The sequence below is a fragment of the Leuciscus leuciscus genome (genome assembly GCF_965113295.1).
Source record: "Leuciscus leuciscus genome assembly, chromosome: 5".
Lineage (NCBI taxonomy): Eukaryota > Metazoa > Chordata > Actinopteri > Cypriniformes > Leuciscidae > Leuciscus > Leuciscus leuciscus.
In genome coordinates, this window is record NC_138729.1 from 17938128 (window position 1) to 17955792 (window position 17665).

General features: G+C 35.6%; 1 protein-coding gene and 1 long non-coding RNA gene across 4 annotated transcripts in view; one reads left to right on the forward strand and one right to left on the reverse strand.

The window, feature by feature from the left end:
- LOC309498830 overlaps nucleotides 1–17665 on the reverse strand; it is a 178966-nt gene that overhangs the window by 78560 nt on the left and 82741 nt on the right. The window lies entirely within an intron of this gene.
- olfm1a (olfactomedin 1a) lies at nucleotides 1067–17285 on the forward strand. Of its 3 annotated transcripts, XR_014205939.1 has the most exons (7): nucleotides 3820–4291; nucleotides 6142–6291; nucleotides 6434–6589; nucleotides 8901–9120; nucleotides 13706–13812; nucleotides 15459–17033; nucleotides 17079–17285. XR_014205939.1 is itself a non-coding variant. In XM_082169109.1 (6 exons), exons 1-6 carry the CDS (start codon nucleotides 1543–1545, stop codon nucleotides 16131–16133), a joined length of 1374 nt encoding a protein of 457 aa, XP_082025235.1. In that variant the 5' UTR covers nucleotides 1067–1542; the 3' UTR covers nucleotides 16134–17038. The 3 variants fall into 3 exon arrangements, 2 of the variants coding, with proteins under 2 accessions (XP_082025235.1, XP_082025234.1); XM_082169109.1 differs by lacking the exons at nucleotides 3820–4291; nucleotides 17079–17285 and adding an exon at nucleotides 1067–1608 and having other exon boundaries at nucleotides 15459–17038; XM_082169108.1 differs by lacking the exon at nucleotides 17079–17285 and having other exon boundaries at nucleotides 15459–17038.

Genomic DNA, 17665 nt, shown 5'->3' on the forward strand with positions numbered 1-17665 from the left:
CATTGTAACGCAGCATTACAACGTGCCCCATCTGCCCAACTGGGATTTAAACCCGGAGAATGTCTTCTGCTGGTTACATCAGCATTAAACAACTATAGTAACTGTTAAATAACAGATAGGAGATTAAAATAATATCAGATTTGTCTAATTTTAAATAAACACAAAAAACCGAGATGAAAAATGTACTTAAGAAATGTACTTTTGCTGTGGTTAAATAAATGTTCAGTGATATTGTTTCATTGTTGATATGGCAACTAGTACGTACACTAACTTTTGTCATGCTGGCATTTGTGGAAAGTTTTAAACCTATAGCCCCACATTAGTTTGTGTACCCCTACAGCTGTATTGTAAATGTAATTAATTAATTATTAATAAATAATAAATTTTGTATTTCATTTTATCATTGTGATTTGTGATCCCTAGTGAAAAAAAAAGATACTTTATTGTATTTGAAATATATTCCCTTTTTCAATAGTAAATTGCAAATATACTAACACATTGAGACATTTGTCTGTCTTAAAAAAAACTATAAAACATTGTCCAATGCATCTGCAAAAAACAGAATTAGTCATTATAACATGTACAACTTTACATTAACATTATTTTTATTTGCAAAATGAAGCTGTGTATTTATTTCTGATTTCCTAAACAATTTGGCTTCATTGTTATGATGCAAATGATATTTGAAAAGAAAAAGAAAAAAAGAAAACACAGTTATGCTTTAAACAGTTATGCTTTACTACAATTTAATTACAACTAAGATATACTTAGTACAAAATGTGTTGTTTCAAAATAGCACACTTAAGTGTGCTAAGTGATAAGTTAACTAATCAATAACATACTTGAAGTAGCCAATACTAAATTAGTCTGGCTGCACTATACTTAGCATATATATATTTTTTTATTATTTTTTTTTTATTTTTTTTACCAGGGATACCCAAGGAGGAGTCTCCATGGCAACCTCGCCACTCTTTTTATTATCCTTTAGTGAAACCCTGGCACTTCTGCTGTGAACTGCGCTGTTTCTCACCCGCACTGAGAGCTCATGTCCAACAGTGATGGCAGATCAAGTGCGCGCTCTCCACTCAGCTTCTCACGCTGCGCGCGCGCTGCTCATGTCCCTCTGAATACGTTTCTTGAATTTCCCACTCCAGTCCGTGTCACATCCGGTACAGCACCACTGCTTGGCCCCGCTTCTCAAATTTCCTGCCCACACCTTCCCTCTCGTATTAACCAAGCCAAGTTTGTCCAGTGATGAAGTAATATTTTCGCCGCTTTCGTGCACATCCCTACATTCGCGATCGGATCGGTGGTCCAGGAAGAAAGAGGACGAGGAGGCGTCGAGGAGCTGAGATGAGATAAATATGCAAAGAGACGCATCTGTAAACCATTCCAATCTTATTTTCCCATTATTTTTGGCGCTGAATTAAAACATAGCCTTTACGCAATTTCAAGAGGAGCATCTAATAGAGAGCCGGACAACTGGACAGAAAACAGCTCTGCATGTGATATCTTCGGATAAGGTGGCATCGGCAGCAGAAGATGCAGCCTGCAAGCAAGCTCCTGAGTCTCACCCTCCTTGTACTGATGGGCACTGAACTCACCCAAGTAGGTTTATAAACGCCATTTTCAGCGCACATCTCGGGCTAATTAGGCAGATATGCTCAAAATAAGCCGGTTTCATGTATTATCATAAGTGCAGATTAAACTATTTGGTAGCAGAGATCGGGATGGACTGATCTGATAAACCTCATTTAGAAGAAAATCACAGCGGGGTTTCTCGTATAGAGCCTTCGTACCACATGGCTAGAGGGGTTATTTTATAGTAACTTTTATGTAGGTTATTGTGCATGATAATGAATGTGTTTTCATAGTAATAGTTGACAGTTTTAGTATTTAAAGATAAATGCCTCTTGGAAGCAGTGAAGACTCTGTGTGTGTGAGTGATCGTCAGTATCATTGTATCATTTGTATGATGATTCCTATTCAAGATAAAACACTCCAGGGCTTGTGCAGTGTTTTCACATTATCCACACTGTGATTGTCTCTGACACTCTACAATCTCACTTTGAAGACAGAAATAGCAAGCAAATTGCTTTCTCCACACTCATTGATGCTTTCTCTTCAGTAACTGTCATTTCTTACACCTTTGACATTTTACACTGTTGGTGAGTTTATCAAATGGAAAAATCTATACTGAAGGAGCAAGGTCATTTGCTTTTATGTACAGAAACATAATTTAGCCTCTTTTCTATAATCTCATAGGCTGTTCTGTGTTTGTTTTTGTCTTTCATCGGGCTTTATTATTATTATTATTATTATTATTATTATTATTTCACCTTAACACTGCAAGCTATTAAGAAAACATGCTAATATTGTGTTCGTTTATGAACTGTGATTTATTGTATGATTCATTTAATTGAATCAGTTGTCTGAAAGTGCCCTGTGCCATGATTTGCAATCTGCCCCAAATTATAAATCACTGAAGAAGAAAAAAAAAAAGCTCCTGTTTCATTTGATAATAATGCAGGTTGATACAAAATTGACATTGTTTCCAATTATTGTATTATGGAGTTAGAAGCACTTCATATTACAGCATGTTAATACATAAGTAAAACATTAATTTAGACGATATCTTTAATCCAAATAAGTTTATTTGCACATTATTATTTTATAAATTTGCTCAAAACGTTCGTAGATATGGTTGACCTGCACAGGAAGGACATTTCTCATGTGTAAATCAGTGACCTATCAGGTATTCCCCATTTTGTGTTAGTGCAGGTGAAAACAAATGTTGCTAGCCAAAACCAAATAGAAAAAGGACAGAAAATGAAGACGATATAGAGGAAAAAGATGCTCTTACATTAAATCTGTTTAAAATGTCTGGCTGTGAGTGCTATTTGTCACCAATAGAACATGTCTATTATGTATATATGTAGCCTAGTACAAACCAAAGATGTTTTATTTAAAAAAATTAAAAAAATTATCTATATGCTGGGCAAGGGGGTGGTGGGTGGCAGGGCGTCTGATTGGAACTTGTCAAAATGTTAAAAATGAGAAGGAAACCTGTACTGCCCTCTTTTGGTCAAATAATATCATGACACGCCGAGAGACAATTGGTCAGCTATCCTTTTAAAATTCCCCTTTTCAGAAGTGACTCCAATGAGTGAGTTATTTTTTTAATCTAACATCTGCTAATATAGTAGAGTTTAATTACATGCTTAACAATCATAGTAACTTTATTTTATCTAGAATAAATAATGTGTCTAGCATATCTAGCATATTTCTATCTAGCATAAATTGTGTGTAGGCTATATACTCTACATACCGTAGAGAGTCGCGGTACAAGTAATCGTTATTATTACACCGATGAGCCGCACTACACAGCGCGCAAATTAGTCGACTTTGTAATTCTCGCGTAAACGAAATTGTATTGTCTCCAGCACATTTGCCCGTTTGTGTGTATGTCTGTTATGTAAATTTATAACAAAGCAAAAGTAAAAAACTGTTGCCATAGGCGAACGCGCATTCTGTTCGCAAGCGTCTATTTAGCACATATTCTGAAAAAAATTGTAGTCCGTTATCCAACTTTGATGCATGCTGAAGCGTTGTTTCATTACACTTTTTAAATATTTAGTAAATTACTTATTTAGACATCACTCTCTGCATCAAATGGAGGCGCCTCTTACAGTAAGGCTTAGGAGCAGAGTGCATTTTGTCTATTAACTGTTTTAAGTATAGCTGTCAGTGTGGGTATCGTGATAGGAAAACTTTGTACATGTTCAGTGATTTCGTTCGTGCGTCGAGCGCCAGGGGGAGGTTTGTGATATTTATGAATTTTTCACCAATACTGGATGGGCGGGGGCACGGAACCAGTGAGATGAGATCGTCTGCTGAACTGCCGTCGTTCGTTATTCGCGTGAAGAAAGGAGACAGCACATCACTCTGCTTATAAACCGAGAGAGCTTGCGTGATTCTAAAGTTCAGTATAGTATAGGTGCGAGCAGAAGCGTCCGAGATGAATTCATTTACACTGAGTGCTTTACAAAAGCACATCACCTCTGTCAGTAGCGCAGGTTATCAGAACAGTTCTCTACTGGAAAGTGTATAATGAAGGTTACTGGGAAAGAGAAGAGCAGAGATGTCGGTGCCTTTGCTGAAAATTGGAGTAGTGCTCAGCACGATGGCGATGATCACCAACTGGATGTCGCAAACGTTGCCCTCTCTAGTTGGTCTGAATAGCACCAAATTAAGCGTGGCACCTCCGGGTGTGCCGGACCGGAGCACTGGCGTGAGTTTCCTTATTCTCCTTTGTCCATGTTCAATTTAGAGCTGCAAAAAAACATTTATATAATTTATACGTTACAAATGGTTATGCTATTTGAATAATGCATGTTATAAAATGGAAAAATTATGTAATTCGGCTATAAAAAATACATTCCAACTCTATTAAAAAGAACAAACAAAAAAACATATTTTATATTTTTGTAGACTATGCCAATATAATGTTTTATACATGGTGCATAGTATTCTTTTAACTACTGTTCATTGGAGTAACATATACCATAATATGAATATTGTAAATCTTTAGTATTATAGATTGAAGTATATGGTATTACCCTGTGATATCATTACAATGGTGGTACCGCCATATACTTTTTATAAGGAGAGTTTCAGTGTGCAACTATATAAGTGTTTAATGTTGATTCAGATGTTGTGCATTAGAGGAATTGTTGCTATATATAATATTGTATAATACATTTTATTGTTTGGAATTTAATCTCAGTCACAGACCTCAGTTATCCAATGGGATTGCATGACTGTACAGTACCTATTCATCTTTTATGTCACTGCATGAATCAATGTAGAAACACAAAAAGGTGGCAAACAATAGCGTACAATGACAAAAAAAGAACACATTTTTTGACACTGTTTGAACATGCATTATCATTAGTTCTCTGTGTGTGTTTGTGTGTGTGTATTTTTTTTTAAGAAATTAGACATATTTTACTTTATTGACTTTGAGTGGGTTTGTAGTCTTGGGTAATTGTTATGAGTCACCTATATAAATGCTGTTGAAATCTATATTATTTAAATCAGTTATTTGTGAGCAAGACAAAGATACTCTCTTTTCTATTTTTTTTTTACATTTATGCCTTTACTATTTTGATATTGTGGTAAGCTCTGTCCTCACACAATAAAAACAATAGATTGTATTTTTAATCTGAATTCAGCATTACAGTAGCAGCAGATTTACAAAGATGTTCCTTAGATTTAATAAAAAGTGCTTTCTGTCCGCATTGGTTTTGAATATGGATTATTCATTAGATTACTCAGGATTAGGGCAAGACATATGGAAAACGCTCACTCTTCCAGATGGCTCTTTTATGTAAAACCACTGGGTCATAAAATCTCCTTCGAGAAAAGACCATTTCACATCAAAGCACCAATTATGAAAATCCTTAGAAAACTGTATTTTGTCAGTATATTGACCACTAATACACTGATCTGCTCTTGATGGACAAGGAGAAACAAGAGAGAGAGAGAGAGAGAGAGAGAGAGAGAGAGAGAGAGAGAGAGAGAGAGAATAGATACTGTGGCTTGGCTCAATAATAAGTTTCCTTAGTCCTGCCACAAATTATCATATATTATGTTGTTAAGTTATAGCCTACACTTTATAAGCACTTTTGCTGGAAAACAAGTGCACACAGTGTGACACATTACTGATTTGTTTATCATTTTTATCTCATTTTGAATAAAACTCATGCTTCCAAGATTAGCAAGTCGTTCGTACAATCACAAAATCTTCATCTATATCAGCCAGCTAAATAAAATTACCTTGGTGACATATTTACTTCAGCAGAATTGACAAAAGCAACATTCCATAAACCACAGTCACCAAGTGTTTAAAGAAACACATGATTGATTAAATGTAAGATTATTGCAATGTAAACATTAAGACATAACATAAGAAACATAAGAACTGGCATGACCGTTCCCGTCAACTGGCCAGAAAACTCTTCCAGTCTGACCCTTGTGTAAGTGTTCAGGCAATTAACCTCCCCAAAGACTGCAGTCACTGACCTTTTTTTCCTGATCCGTCACTGACCTTTTTTCCTCTTTGTTTTGCCCCTTGCCCAGGTGCTGCCTGCTAACCCTGAGGAGTCGTGGCAGGTGTACAGCTCAGCGCAAGACAGTGAGGGCAGGTGTGTGTGCACTGTTGTGGCTCCTCAGCAGACCATGTGTTCACGGGACGCCAGGACCAAACAACTGAGACAGCTCCTGGAAAAAGTAACCTTTGAAAATAATCCACACACACACATATCCACACAATAACCTACTGTCAGAATAAATAGCTCACTTTCATAGATCTTTTCGGCAGGGTTGTCACCCAGCACATGGCTTATTACTCGTCTCTTATGTTCTCTTTCAGGTCCAGAATATGACTCAGTCCATCCAGAGTCTTGACCAGAGGACCCAGAAAGACCTGGAGTATGTGCAAAGAATGGAGGTGCAGTTGAAAGGCCTGGAATCTAAGTTCAAACAGGTGGAGGAAAGCCACAAGCAGAATATCGCAAAGCAATACAAGGTGTGTACAAATATATGAACTCATCCAAATTTTCTTCACTGTGGTTATTCCATTTGTAAATGTCATATTTAATTCATAACCGCATACAATGTTTCCCATTTACAAAAAGGTTAACTCACTGATTTAATTCCGCTCCCAACACTGGCCTTTAACATTACATTAACTAATGGATCTTTGAGAAAACAACTGAGCATATTCATTTTCTGTATATCTGCATGCCAAGTGAGCTCAGGATATTTGTTATGAATGATTTCTCCTCCTGAGTGGATGACACAGGCATTTTCCCCACAAGTGAATTACAAAATATGATTCATTTTCCATCTTAGGTATTGTTAGCTGCCTGATATCAATTGCATCTGCATGCTAATGAGGCTGTTGCTATTTTTCGAAATGGAGGCGCAGTGATTTGTTGCGCATTGCAATTTGTAGTGTGTATCCGGCTCCCAAAGTGGCATAGATTTTATAGATCTGTCTAGCACAATCTTTTAGCTCCTTCAGCATCATCTAGCCATTCAAAGTCTTTAAAAAAATAGTGCATTGGACAATTTGTTTTTGTTAAACTGAATATTATGGTCAGGAATGTGCACACAAATCAGGCAGCTCAGAAGGCCAGTGTTGGCAGCACCTCTTTTTCATTTACCAAGTAAGTAAACTACTCAAAACATTTTAAGGCTTGACCTTTAAACATTTATTACATGAAAGCATCAAATATTTGGATGCAATCACTGGAAAAGGTCATCGTATACACCATCATGATCTTTATAGCAGAGCCCACATAGCGCTGTTCACTCTCAGAAGTTCAGGTATACACAGAGCATATATACAAACATGGCATTTCAGCTGAAGTAGGAAACCATAAAGAATGAATTTAATAAATGGAATCAAAGGACATGGGAAATGCATTTTCTTTGTTTGGACGAAGATTATTTTGAACTTTATGATCCCAGTACAATATAGTATTTATTTATTTACAGTATGACATTTCAAATATTACAAAAGATTTTCTATTTCAAATAAATGCTTTTCTCTTGAACTTTCTATTCATCATCTATTTATCACCATTTTCTCAACAAAATTAAGCAGCACGACTGTTTTCAACACAGATAATAATAAGAAATGTTTCTTGAGGAGCAAATCAGCATATTAGAACGATTTCCTAATCGTGGTTGTGGCGCAATGGATAAGACACATGCCTTTGGTGTGAGAGACCCGGGTTCGAATCCACTGTGAGACACCAATGTGTCCCTGAGCAAGACACTTAACCCCTAGTTGCTCCAGAGGCGTGCGACCTCTGACATATAGCAATTGTAAGTCGCTTCGGATATAAGCGTCAGCTAAATGAATAAATGTAAAATGTAAATGTAAATGTAAATTTCCGAAGAATCATGTAACACTGAAGCCTGGAGTAATGATGCTGATATAAAATAATAGTTATTTTAAATGATAATATTCCACAGTGTAACTGTTTTACTATATTATTTTTTCTTCTAAGAGACTTCTTTCAAAAATATAGAAATTTTTTTAACTAACTCTTGACTTTTTGAATGGTAGTGTGTGTGTATATATCTTAATCTATGTCCTCATTTATGTGCGTAGACTTGGGCATAAACCGTCATGATTATTTGCACATCTGCAAATCATTTCAAGCATGCATTTGTGTGTTAGTTCATCCTGTTTAATTCTTTTTCATATAAAATGTGTTGCATTATTTCTGTACATACAGCTGTATCTGTGAAAATGTGTGTATTAGAAAGGCTAGCGAGTTAGCTATTCAACAACATTTTATTTTCTTGCTTGCAGGGCTAACTTTATGAATTAAATCAAAGCTGCAGAGACTGAAGAACAAGTTCAATCCCATTGTAATCCTCAGCTGGTCAACTGATCGCATCATTCAGTTTATTTTAAATACAAAGCAACTTTGAATTCTGTTTGCGCTCTTTTTGTGCATGCCACTATTGCAGCCTTCCTTGAGAAGATTTTCTTATGTAATGACATCTTCTCCATGTCTTTTCCTAATTCAGATTTGTTTATGCACATTTGGATATTTTGAAACAAGAGGAACTATTGTTGTATGTGAAGCATGTAACCTTCGACACCTTGCATTTTAAACACTGGAAAATAAAGAGAGTTTTTTCAAATTTTTGCTGGTGTACTGAGAACTTGTTTTATGCCATGTTGAACTCTACATCTGTTAGACACACTCAGAAATCGTGATAGAGTAGGCAGAGAGGGAAAGTGCAGGGCAAAACAGGTGTTTGGACACAATCGTTACACGCATGCCTACTGAACCAAGCCTATTTTAACCTTACAGGCCATAAAAGCGAAAATGGAGGAACTTAGGCCAATGATACCAGTGTTGGAGGAATACAAGGCCGATGCAAAATTGGTAATGCAGTTTAAAGAGGAGGTCAAGAATCTGACATCAGTGCTAAATGAACTGCAGGAGGAGATCGGGGCCTTTGACTACGAGGAGCTTCACAACAGGGTGTCTAATCTTGAGGAGAGGCTTCGTGCATGCATGCAAAAATTAGGTAGGATGAGTTTGAGCACAAACACAAACAACCTTTATATTTCATTTCACAATATTGCATACGACTGTGCACAAGAAGAACAATTTGTTGTTATAACACACACTTTAGCTTGCATGAAAATAAGATTTTTCTCTATTTATTATTATTTATTTTTTATTACGATTTTAACAGCCTGGTAAAAGCAGCTAGAAAAAATATATTGATGTTGCTTTTATACAGTTTTATATAAAAAAAAAGCAAAAACAGCATAAATAAAGGCACACCACATTCTCAGTACATATAGCTAATAATCTAGCCTTAACATGTTTTTGTAAATGCAAGTTCAAGATACTCCCCTTCAGTAACAATGATCCTGACTCAGTGAATGATGATTGAGCAAAACACGGTAATTTACTGTGCTGCTTGGAGGCATTAGCATGCTTATTCTAAACAACACAACATGTGCACCGGTCCTTCCTTTATCCCTGTCATTTTCCCTGTTTGAAATGCTGTATCTCAGCATAGCTAATCTGATACAGACAGTAGCAGCAGAATCAGATGTTGCCTTATTCTAAAATGAGGAATGGATCTCATATGGATGTTAGACACAGACGTGACTAATGAGAAGCTGCTGTGCTGTTCTCTACTCTGACAAATGCCTTTGGGTCCACCTGAGCCATGGCATGAATTCATAGTGACTTTACAGGTAAATTAAATAACATTATCAAAATCAGTATGACAGGACACAGTCTTTGACACGTCTCTGATTTATAGACAAGTTCTCAGTTGAATGGACATCAAATGATTTTATCCAAAAGCAAAATGTACGTTTTTCACAGAAATCTTAATAACTATTCATACATTGGAATATAGGTCAGAAGTAACAATAGAGAATTGCTCTTCTTTTTGGAGCGTTTATTTTAGATTCAGATGAATAACAGATTTATTACTCATGCATAATGCAAATGCAGCCTTACTTTGATTGATTAAAGGAGGACAGCATTCTGGGTTTAGTGCTTAACAATAAATACCCCCCCCCCCCCCCCCCCCCCAAAAAAAAAGAGCTGCACTCTTGAGTTTTCAACTGAGCCAAAAGCTACGAGAGCCATCTAAATATGATCATGGGATTGTATTGAAAGATTGCTATTCCCAGTACAGTAATCTCCTGGCTGCATGAATGTCTAATGCTGCATTACGCAAGGGAGTTAAATCACTGGATGAAAAAAAAACAAAAAAACACTGATAATTTGTTCACCAGTACAGTATAAATTAGATGACCTTAATTGTAGTCAATAGTGTTTTGAGAGAAGCCAGCCTGAACCAGCTTTTTTGTGATTGTTTAACATAAAATGGCAAGCATTTTTAACAGTGTCCTGCAATATGATGTTATAATTAATCAAAAACTATTTAAAACCATTTCCAATTATTCTATAATTATAATACCTCATTGGTCTTCATACCTCAGTCTTCATTGTATTATATTATATTATATTATATTATATTATATTATATTATATTATATTATATTTATTATATTATATTATATTATATTATATTTTGAAATAAGTATCTTATGCTCACTAAGGCTGCATTTATTTAATCAAAAGTATGGTAAAACAGTATTGTGAAATATTATTACAATTTAAAATAACTGTTTTCTATTTTAATATATTTTCCTGTAGTTTTATTATGTTGATGGTAAAGCTGTATTTTTAGCAGCCATTATTCCAGTTTTCAGTGTCATACGATCCTTCAGAAATCATTCTAATATGCTGATTTGATGCTCAAGAAACATTTATTATTATTATCAATATTGAAAACAGTTTTGCTGCTTAATATTTCTGTAACTGTGACGTGATAATTTATTTTCAGGATTTTTTGATGAATAGAAAGTTAAAAAGAACAGCATTTATTTAAAAATATATATTTTTCTTAACTGTAACTTTCTATTAATTGAATGCATCTTTGTTGAATATAAGTATGATTCCATTACAATTTCAATTTTACCTAAAATCTTGATAGCAAAATGTCAAAAACCATTTCCAATTCCATTTATTAAGGTGCATATGTTGTGCCATATATGATCCATTCAGTTGGTTGGTTGGATAAAATCACCAAGTCAACGCAAAGAGTTATTAATACATTAAAACTAGTAATGGGTTTCTGCTAAGCTTCTCTAACCGATTATGTATCCAATGGCATTCCATTATGCATAGCATAGTAGATTTAGCAGAAGAAAACTTGGGATGGGTTGGCAACATTTAATGCCATGGCATTATGTAAATATATGGGAAAATTACACAAACATGTTATCTATGCAGAGCAGCAGTCTCACATTAGCGATGTAGGGCTGTGAACTCGGTGATGCTTGCTGTATATTTCAACATAATTGCATCAACAGTCAGCAATCATGAGCACTAAAGATCCCAGCCTTCAATCCACAGTATATTCAGTTGTACCACTGCTTTGCAATCTTAGAAAAGGTACTTTGTTATTTATCTCCTAAATACATCGGGTCTGGTGGAAAGACTGACCGCCTGTGCTGAGACAATTAGTCAGGCTGGTACTTACTGAATATTGTGTGTCATACAATATCTTTGAATTCAGGTTTTGGAACAGAGAATTGGGTGAGTAAATCACAACTCATTCAATCCCAAAAGGATTATGGAATTGCACAGGTCAATATTAGCAGATTATGAGTAATCGTATAGAGGTCAGTCTGTTCAAGGGCTTTGCAGTGAATTTAATGTAGGGTAAATCAGTATTATTTGATTGCAGTAATTTTATGCCAAAGCTTGTATTTTTTTAAAAACATACAGTATAATATAGCCCACTGTTTTGTAATTTGAAAGAAGAGCACAATATAAAATAAATAAGAGATAATGGACAGTCGGCTGGTCATGATCGCAAAATAAACCCCGACGTAAAGCAGAAGGGTTTTTTATCATCCTGAAAGGGTTTATTTTGTGACAATGACTGGCTGACTCACCAAACAAATAAATACATGAACATGAAATATTGAGGGGGGGTTTATTATGTAAGATGAAAGAGAGCACAAAGGGAAACAAGAGACTTGAAAAATATCAGACATACAGTTTAGTGTCATTATATTTCAGTGATTGACCAATCAGAATCAAGTATTCTGGAGAGCCATGTAATGACACCAGATATCCAGGTCATGGCATTTAAAACAGTTCTTTCACCAGAACTGGCTCCAGTGAGGTTTTATATAAAGCATCAGAATGATCCCATTTCAGTGTCAAAAACAGAATATTATAAAAATATCATGGGGAAACAGAGGAGTATCTATAAATGTACATTTCGTTTAAAAGCAGTTGCTATTCAGTAAACTGCCAGAACAACACAACCAGAGAGAGAAAGAGAAAGTGAGAGAAAAGGATACAGCATCAATTCTCTGAAAGACATCGAGTGACAGAAAAAGAGGTCCAGAAAGAAGTATATAAATGAGAGAAGAACACGCTTCCTTGTGAGGACTCTTACAACACTGCAGACGTCTACAGAAGTTATGCTCCAGTGCGTCTGTCTGACACTGTGTCAAAACAGAGAGCATGAGAGGTTCACTGATGCCTGCAAACTTCTGCCTGAGTGCCTAACACACGGCAGAATATGACAGGAACTCCAACGCCTCCCCCATCCACCACAAGCCCATTTACCAGTGCAGAACATTGAAGTTTAACAGCATTTCGCTCTCTCATAAGAAAGCAAAGGAGCAACATGTTAAAGGAAATAGAAGAGTTCGCCAAGAATGAAAATTCTTTCATCATTTGTTTACTCACCCTCATGTCATTACAACTCTATATTCTATTTTTTTCTGAGATGTTAGACTGGATGTTCATGTTGCTCTTTTCTACGCAATGAAAGCAAATGGTGACAAAGGCTGTCAAGCTCCAGAAATGACAAAAATCACCATAAAAGTAACATTACAGTAGTCCCAACTCATGCACTATATTCCAAGTCATTCATGCAATTTGAATATGCACATATTCAAATGTGGCATATCACTTTATGAGACACATGAGAACCAAAGACGTTTGGTGTCACTGACGTCAAACCTGGTGTGATACATCCCGACGCACAATAGAATATTATCAGTGAATAACTTAAAATTTCCCCTGATGGTGATATGGGCGGGTTCATCAAATCTTTACTGTCTTAACTGAACTTATATAGCACACATTTTGTATTTGATATTGTTGGAGCTTGACATCCTTTTGTCACATTTCACTTTCATTGCATGGAAAAGAGCAGCATAAAAACTCTTAGAAATATTTCCTTTTGTGTTCTACTGAAGAAAAAAATTGTCGGTAACACTTTATTTTACAGTGTCCTTCTTACACGTTACATGTAGTTACTAAAGTAAGTACTATAAATACATGCAACTAACCCTAAAACACACCCTAATCCTAAACCCTAACCCTATATTAAGTACATGAAGTTAATTAGTACTTAAATGTAACTTACACTGTAACACGTACACCTTAAAATAGTGTAACCAAAATGTCATACAAGTTTGGAACTACATGAGGGTGATTAAATGATAAAAAATTATGAAAATAAATGTATATTTTTTATTTGTTATTACCAGCTTGTGGGAAGCTGACTGGAATAAGTGATGCTATAACCATGAAGACATCTGGATCAAGATATGGATCCTGGATGACGGATCCGCTTGCCCCAGACGGTGATACGAGGGTGAGTTCATCAAATCTTTACTGTCTTAACTCAATCCCTTTGGATTTTTGTGTAGGATAAAATAGCCTTGATCACTTCACACCCCTCATTTTAATCACAACTGGCATTCTTTTGTTTAAGTGTTTTTCTTGGCTAAAATGTATTTGACTTCGTCTTATCAGCACTCTTTTTATCCCTGCAGTGTATTTTCTTGCAAACATGCCAAGAGTGTGGTTTATTAAATTACCAGCACACATTAAGATGCAAATGATAGGTGTAAATCTTGCAAGATTTCATTAGTGTGGCAGCAAAGTCATTCCCAGTAAGAGCTGAATGATGTCTGTTAATTCCTGTGTCAGTGTTTCCCACACACAAGCGTTGGTATATTGCTGTCGGTTTCATATCTTTGTTCTCACATATACTTTAGTAGTCTGTGGTAAAACGAAAAATCTTGTAAGACTATTTTAGTTCCCTGCCTTTGCAAGCTTTCTGTCTTTCTCCAATTTCTTGAACAAATCTAACACATCCATCTTGGTTAGATGTCAGTAGCAAGTAAGTTGCTTGACAACTAATCCATGATCCCATCATATATTAATGCAACAACTTCAAAGAGGATGGCTGAAGGTGAAGCTGTGGAGTTTTTAGCCCCTTTGAGATGGATCGATCCAGTAGAAAAGCTCAGAAACAGAAAGGCATCTGGCCTGCAGATCTGTCTGAGCCTTAAATGATTGATGAAGGGTCAGAGAGTTGCCCTTGAGTGAAGCCTCTGATAGCCTTAGAGTGCAGCTTTCATATATTTCAGGGTCAGACCGTTTTAAAATGTGCTTGTTTTAAAAATTGGGTTTTAGGAAATAGGTTCACTGCAGGGATATGCTAATATAGGCAAGTAAAAAAACAGACAGACCAGTCCTAAGGACTCAGGTTACATGCTGACCTTGACTGTGAAGGGATCAATGACATAAGATTGTCCACACTAAAAAAAAGGGAAAAAATCAAATGAATGTCATGGGATGTAAACATTAAGTAAAAAGTTATAACGTATTTTCCTTAAACCTTGAATACATGTGAGTGTACACATTAAAATAAATATAATTATACTTTAATTAAAAGCTTTTTAACAAATAGAATGAATTATTCATTTATAAATAATTCATAAATAATTAATAATTCATATTTATTAATTCATTAATGTCATTTTTTTTTTATACCACATGACATTTTACAACCTGAACTCACTTTGCCTTGTCACAGAAAGGTCATATTTTCGGATAATTTAAGAGGCTTATTGATCTTTACACAATCATGAGGGTCTTTTGTTTCGTATCTTTCATATGTTAATGCATTTTGGTCTCTCCATATGACTTGGCTATTTGTTTGACAGAAGTTTTCAAATAGGCATTTAATAATTTTTGCTTTTAATAATAATAAAAAAACTATACCAAAGTGCTTAATAAGGTGTTCTTCAAGAATTTAATTCCTTTAATGAGACTTTCCAGGACCTTTCATATCATGACAGTTGTCTCACCCTGACATTTTTTTACCCAGAACATTTTCAGAAATTAAAAAACTGCTCACTATAGCATGAGTAACTGTATGCATTTGTAATGCATTTTTTATTATAAATTAATAGTTAGGACATTGATGCTCATTCATTTTTCCACCACCAGGTGTGGTACATGGACGGTTACCACAACAATCGCTTTGTCCGGGAATACAAGTCCATGGCCGACTTCATGTATTCGGACAACTTCACCTCGCATCGACTTCCTCACCCCTGGTCGGGCACAGGACAGGTGGTCTACAACGGCTCCATCTACTTCAATAAGTTCCAAAGCAACACCATCATCAAATTCGACTTTAAGACAGCCACCATCAGCAAGTCTGGTCAGCTGGATTACGCCGGCTTCAACAACCGCTACCACTATTCCTGGGGTGGTCACTCCGACATTGATCTAATGGTGGACGAAGGTGGGCTTTGGGCCGTGTATGCCACCAATCAAAATGCTGGAAACATTATCATCAGCAAGCTCAACCCATCAACCCTGCAGATCATCAAAAGCTACACCACCAATCACCCAAAGAGGAGCGCAGGCGAGGCTTTCATGATCTGCGGGACGCTTTATGTCACCAATGGATACTCAGGAGGGACAAAGGTCTACTATGCTTTCCATACCAACTCCTCTACTTATGAGTACATCGACATCCCATTACAGAACAAGTATTCCCATATCTCCATGCTGGATTATAACCCTAGAGACAGAGCTCTTTATGCATGGAACAATGGACACCAGGTGCTGTATAACGTCACCTTGTTCCACCTCATTCGCTCTGAGGAACTCTAAAGTGGCATTCTCCATCTGTCCGAGCTATACAGTAGCACTGAGGGAATTTATTACTGAAAATTAGAGTAATGCCTGATGATTGTTCAATAAAAGAAGGCGTATCAAAAGTAATAGTTAACGGCAACATAATGAACAGCTGCCAAAAAGTCTCTTTTTTTAAGCTCTCCTTAGATGATTGTGTTTGAATTTTCACTGCTAAAAAAATAAAAGATTTTATTAATTAGTATTTTATCTTATTGTACATTTAAAAATGTCGAAACATTATTAAGCAAAATTACGTACGATAATAAGCGTTTTTCTAGTATTAAGCATAAATTTAACAAAATTCGGTTAGATTTATTCTTAAAAAAAACATAACATATGTATATATATATATATATATATATATATACAGTATACTTGTACAGCTTACAAACATGATTAAATTATAGTAGAGGGCAGAGAAGCTTGATGAAAGAAAGATGTCATTAAGTTACCCAGTTATGTCCTTTGTATTAAGAGCAATCAAAACTATTTAACATCAACTAAAGAACCGAAGGCACTGACTGTTGGAGGCAATCTGTTAAAAAAACTGCAGTATGCTGTTGTGACTGTATGTAGTTTCTGATCTTCGCAAACATTTGCATGAGCATTTTTTAGCACTACAATTCACATGATTGTATGTTTTTTTAGTTTTTTGTTTTTTTTTGCAGTAATATGACCCTTGAATGTGAAAAAGAGATTAGATAAGTAATGGGTTTTCTATGCTTCCTGCCATGTTTCATTTTTGCTGTATCTTTTGTTATGGGTTATCTTTTTTTCTAAATTTGTGTTTATAAAGTGACTTAATTAGTAGGATGGATTGTAAGAAAAAGAAGCCAATTAGTATATATATATATATATATATATATATATGTATATGTATATATATATATGTATATACAGTATATATAAATATATATATAGTTGTCCACAAAAAAAGGTGTCAAAAGACAATGTGAAAAAAAAAAATGTATTTACAGGGTATTATTCTATGATTGTATTTCAAGACAGATTCATGTGTCAGCTATCTTAGTTAGAAGAAATAGATGGCGTCATCTAAAACTGTTATGCTTGCGTCTGTGGTGTACTTGCAATGTGATTCATATCAATAAAGCCAGTCTTTATTTTACACTTCTTGCCTGAAGCAAATGAAATCACGAGCCAGATGTGTGTACATCAAATGACAGTCTCCAAAATAAAGTTATATAAATAAAGAAAACAATATTCTCTTTTGTGTGTGGAGAAAAAGATTTCTGCGGATAATGACCCAACTTCAGCTTCCGAAGCCTTCTGGAGCCAAGGGAAATGTCAAATGGGACTGGATAGTCTAAAGAAAAATAAGACCAGTCTAAAGGTGGATATCATTACCAGCCTATATTCTTTCTCCATGGTAACGGGGGCAGAAAGTGATGACCTCATCTGTTTAGCTGCAGTGAAAGAGCTGATCCAGAAGCAGTGGGATATGCACTAAAGACAGAGCAACTCATTAGCCCTCAGCTTTTCTCTAAAGG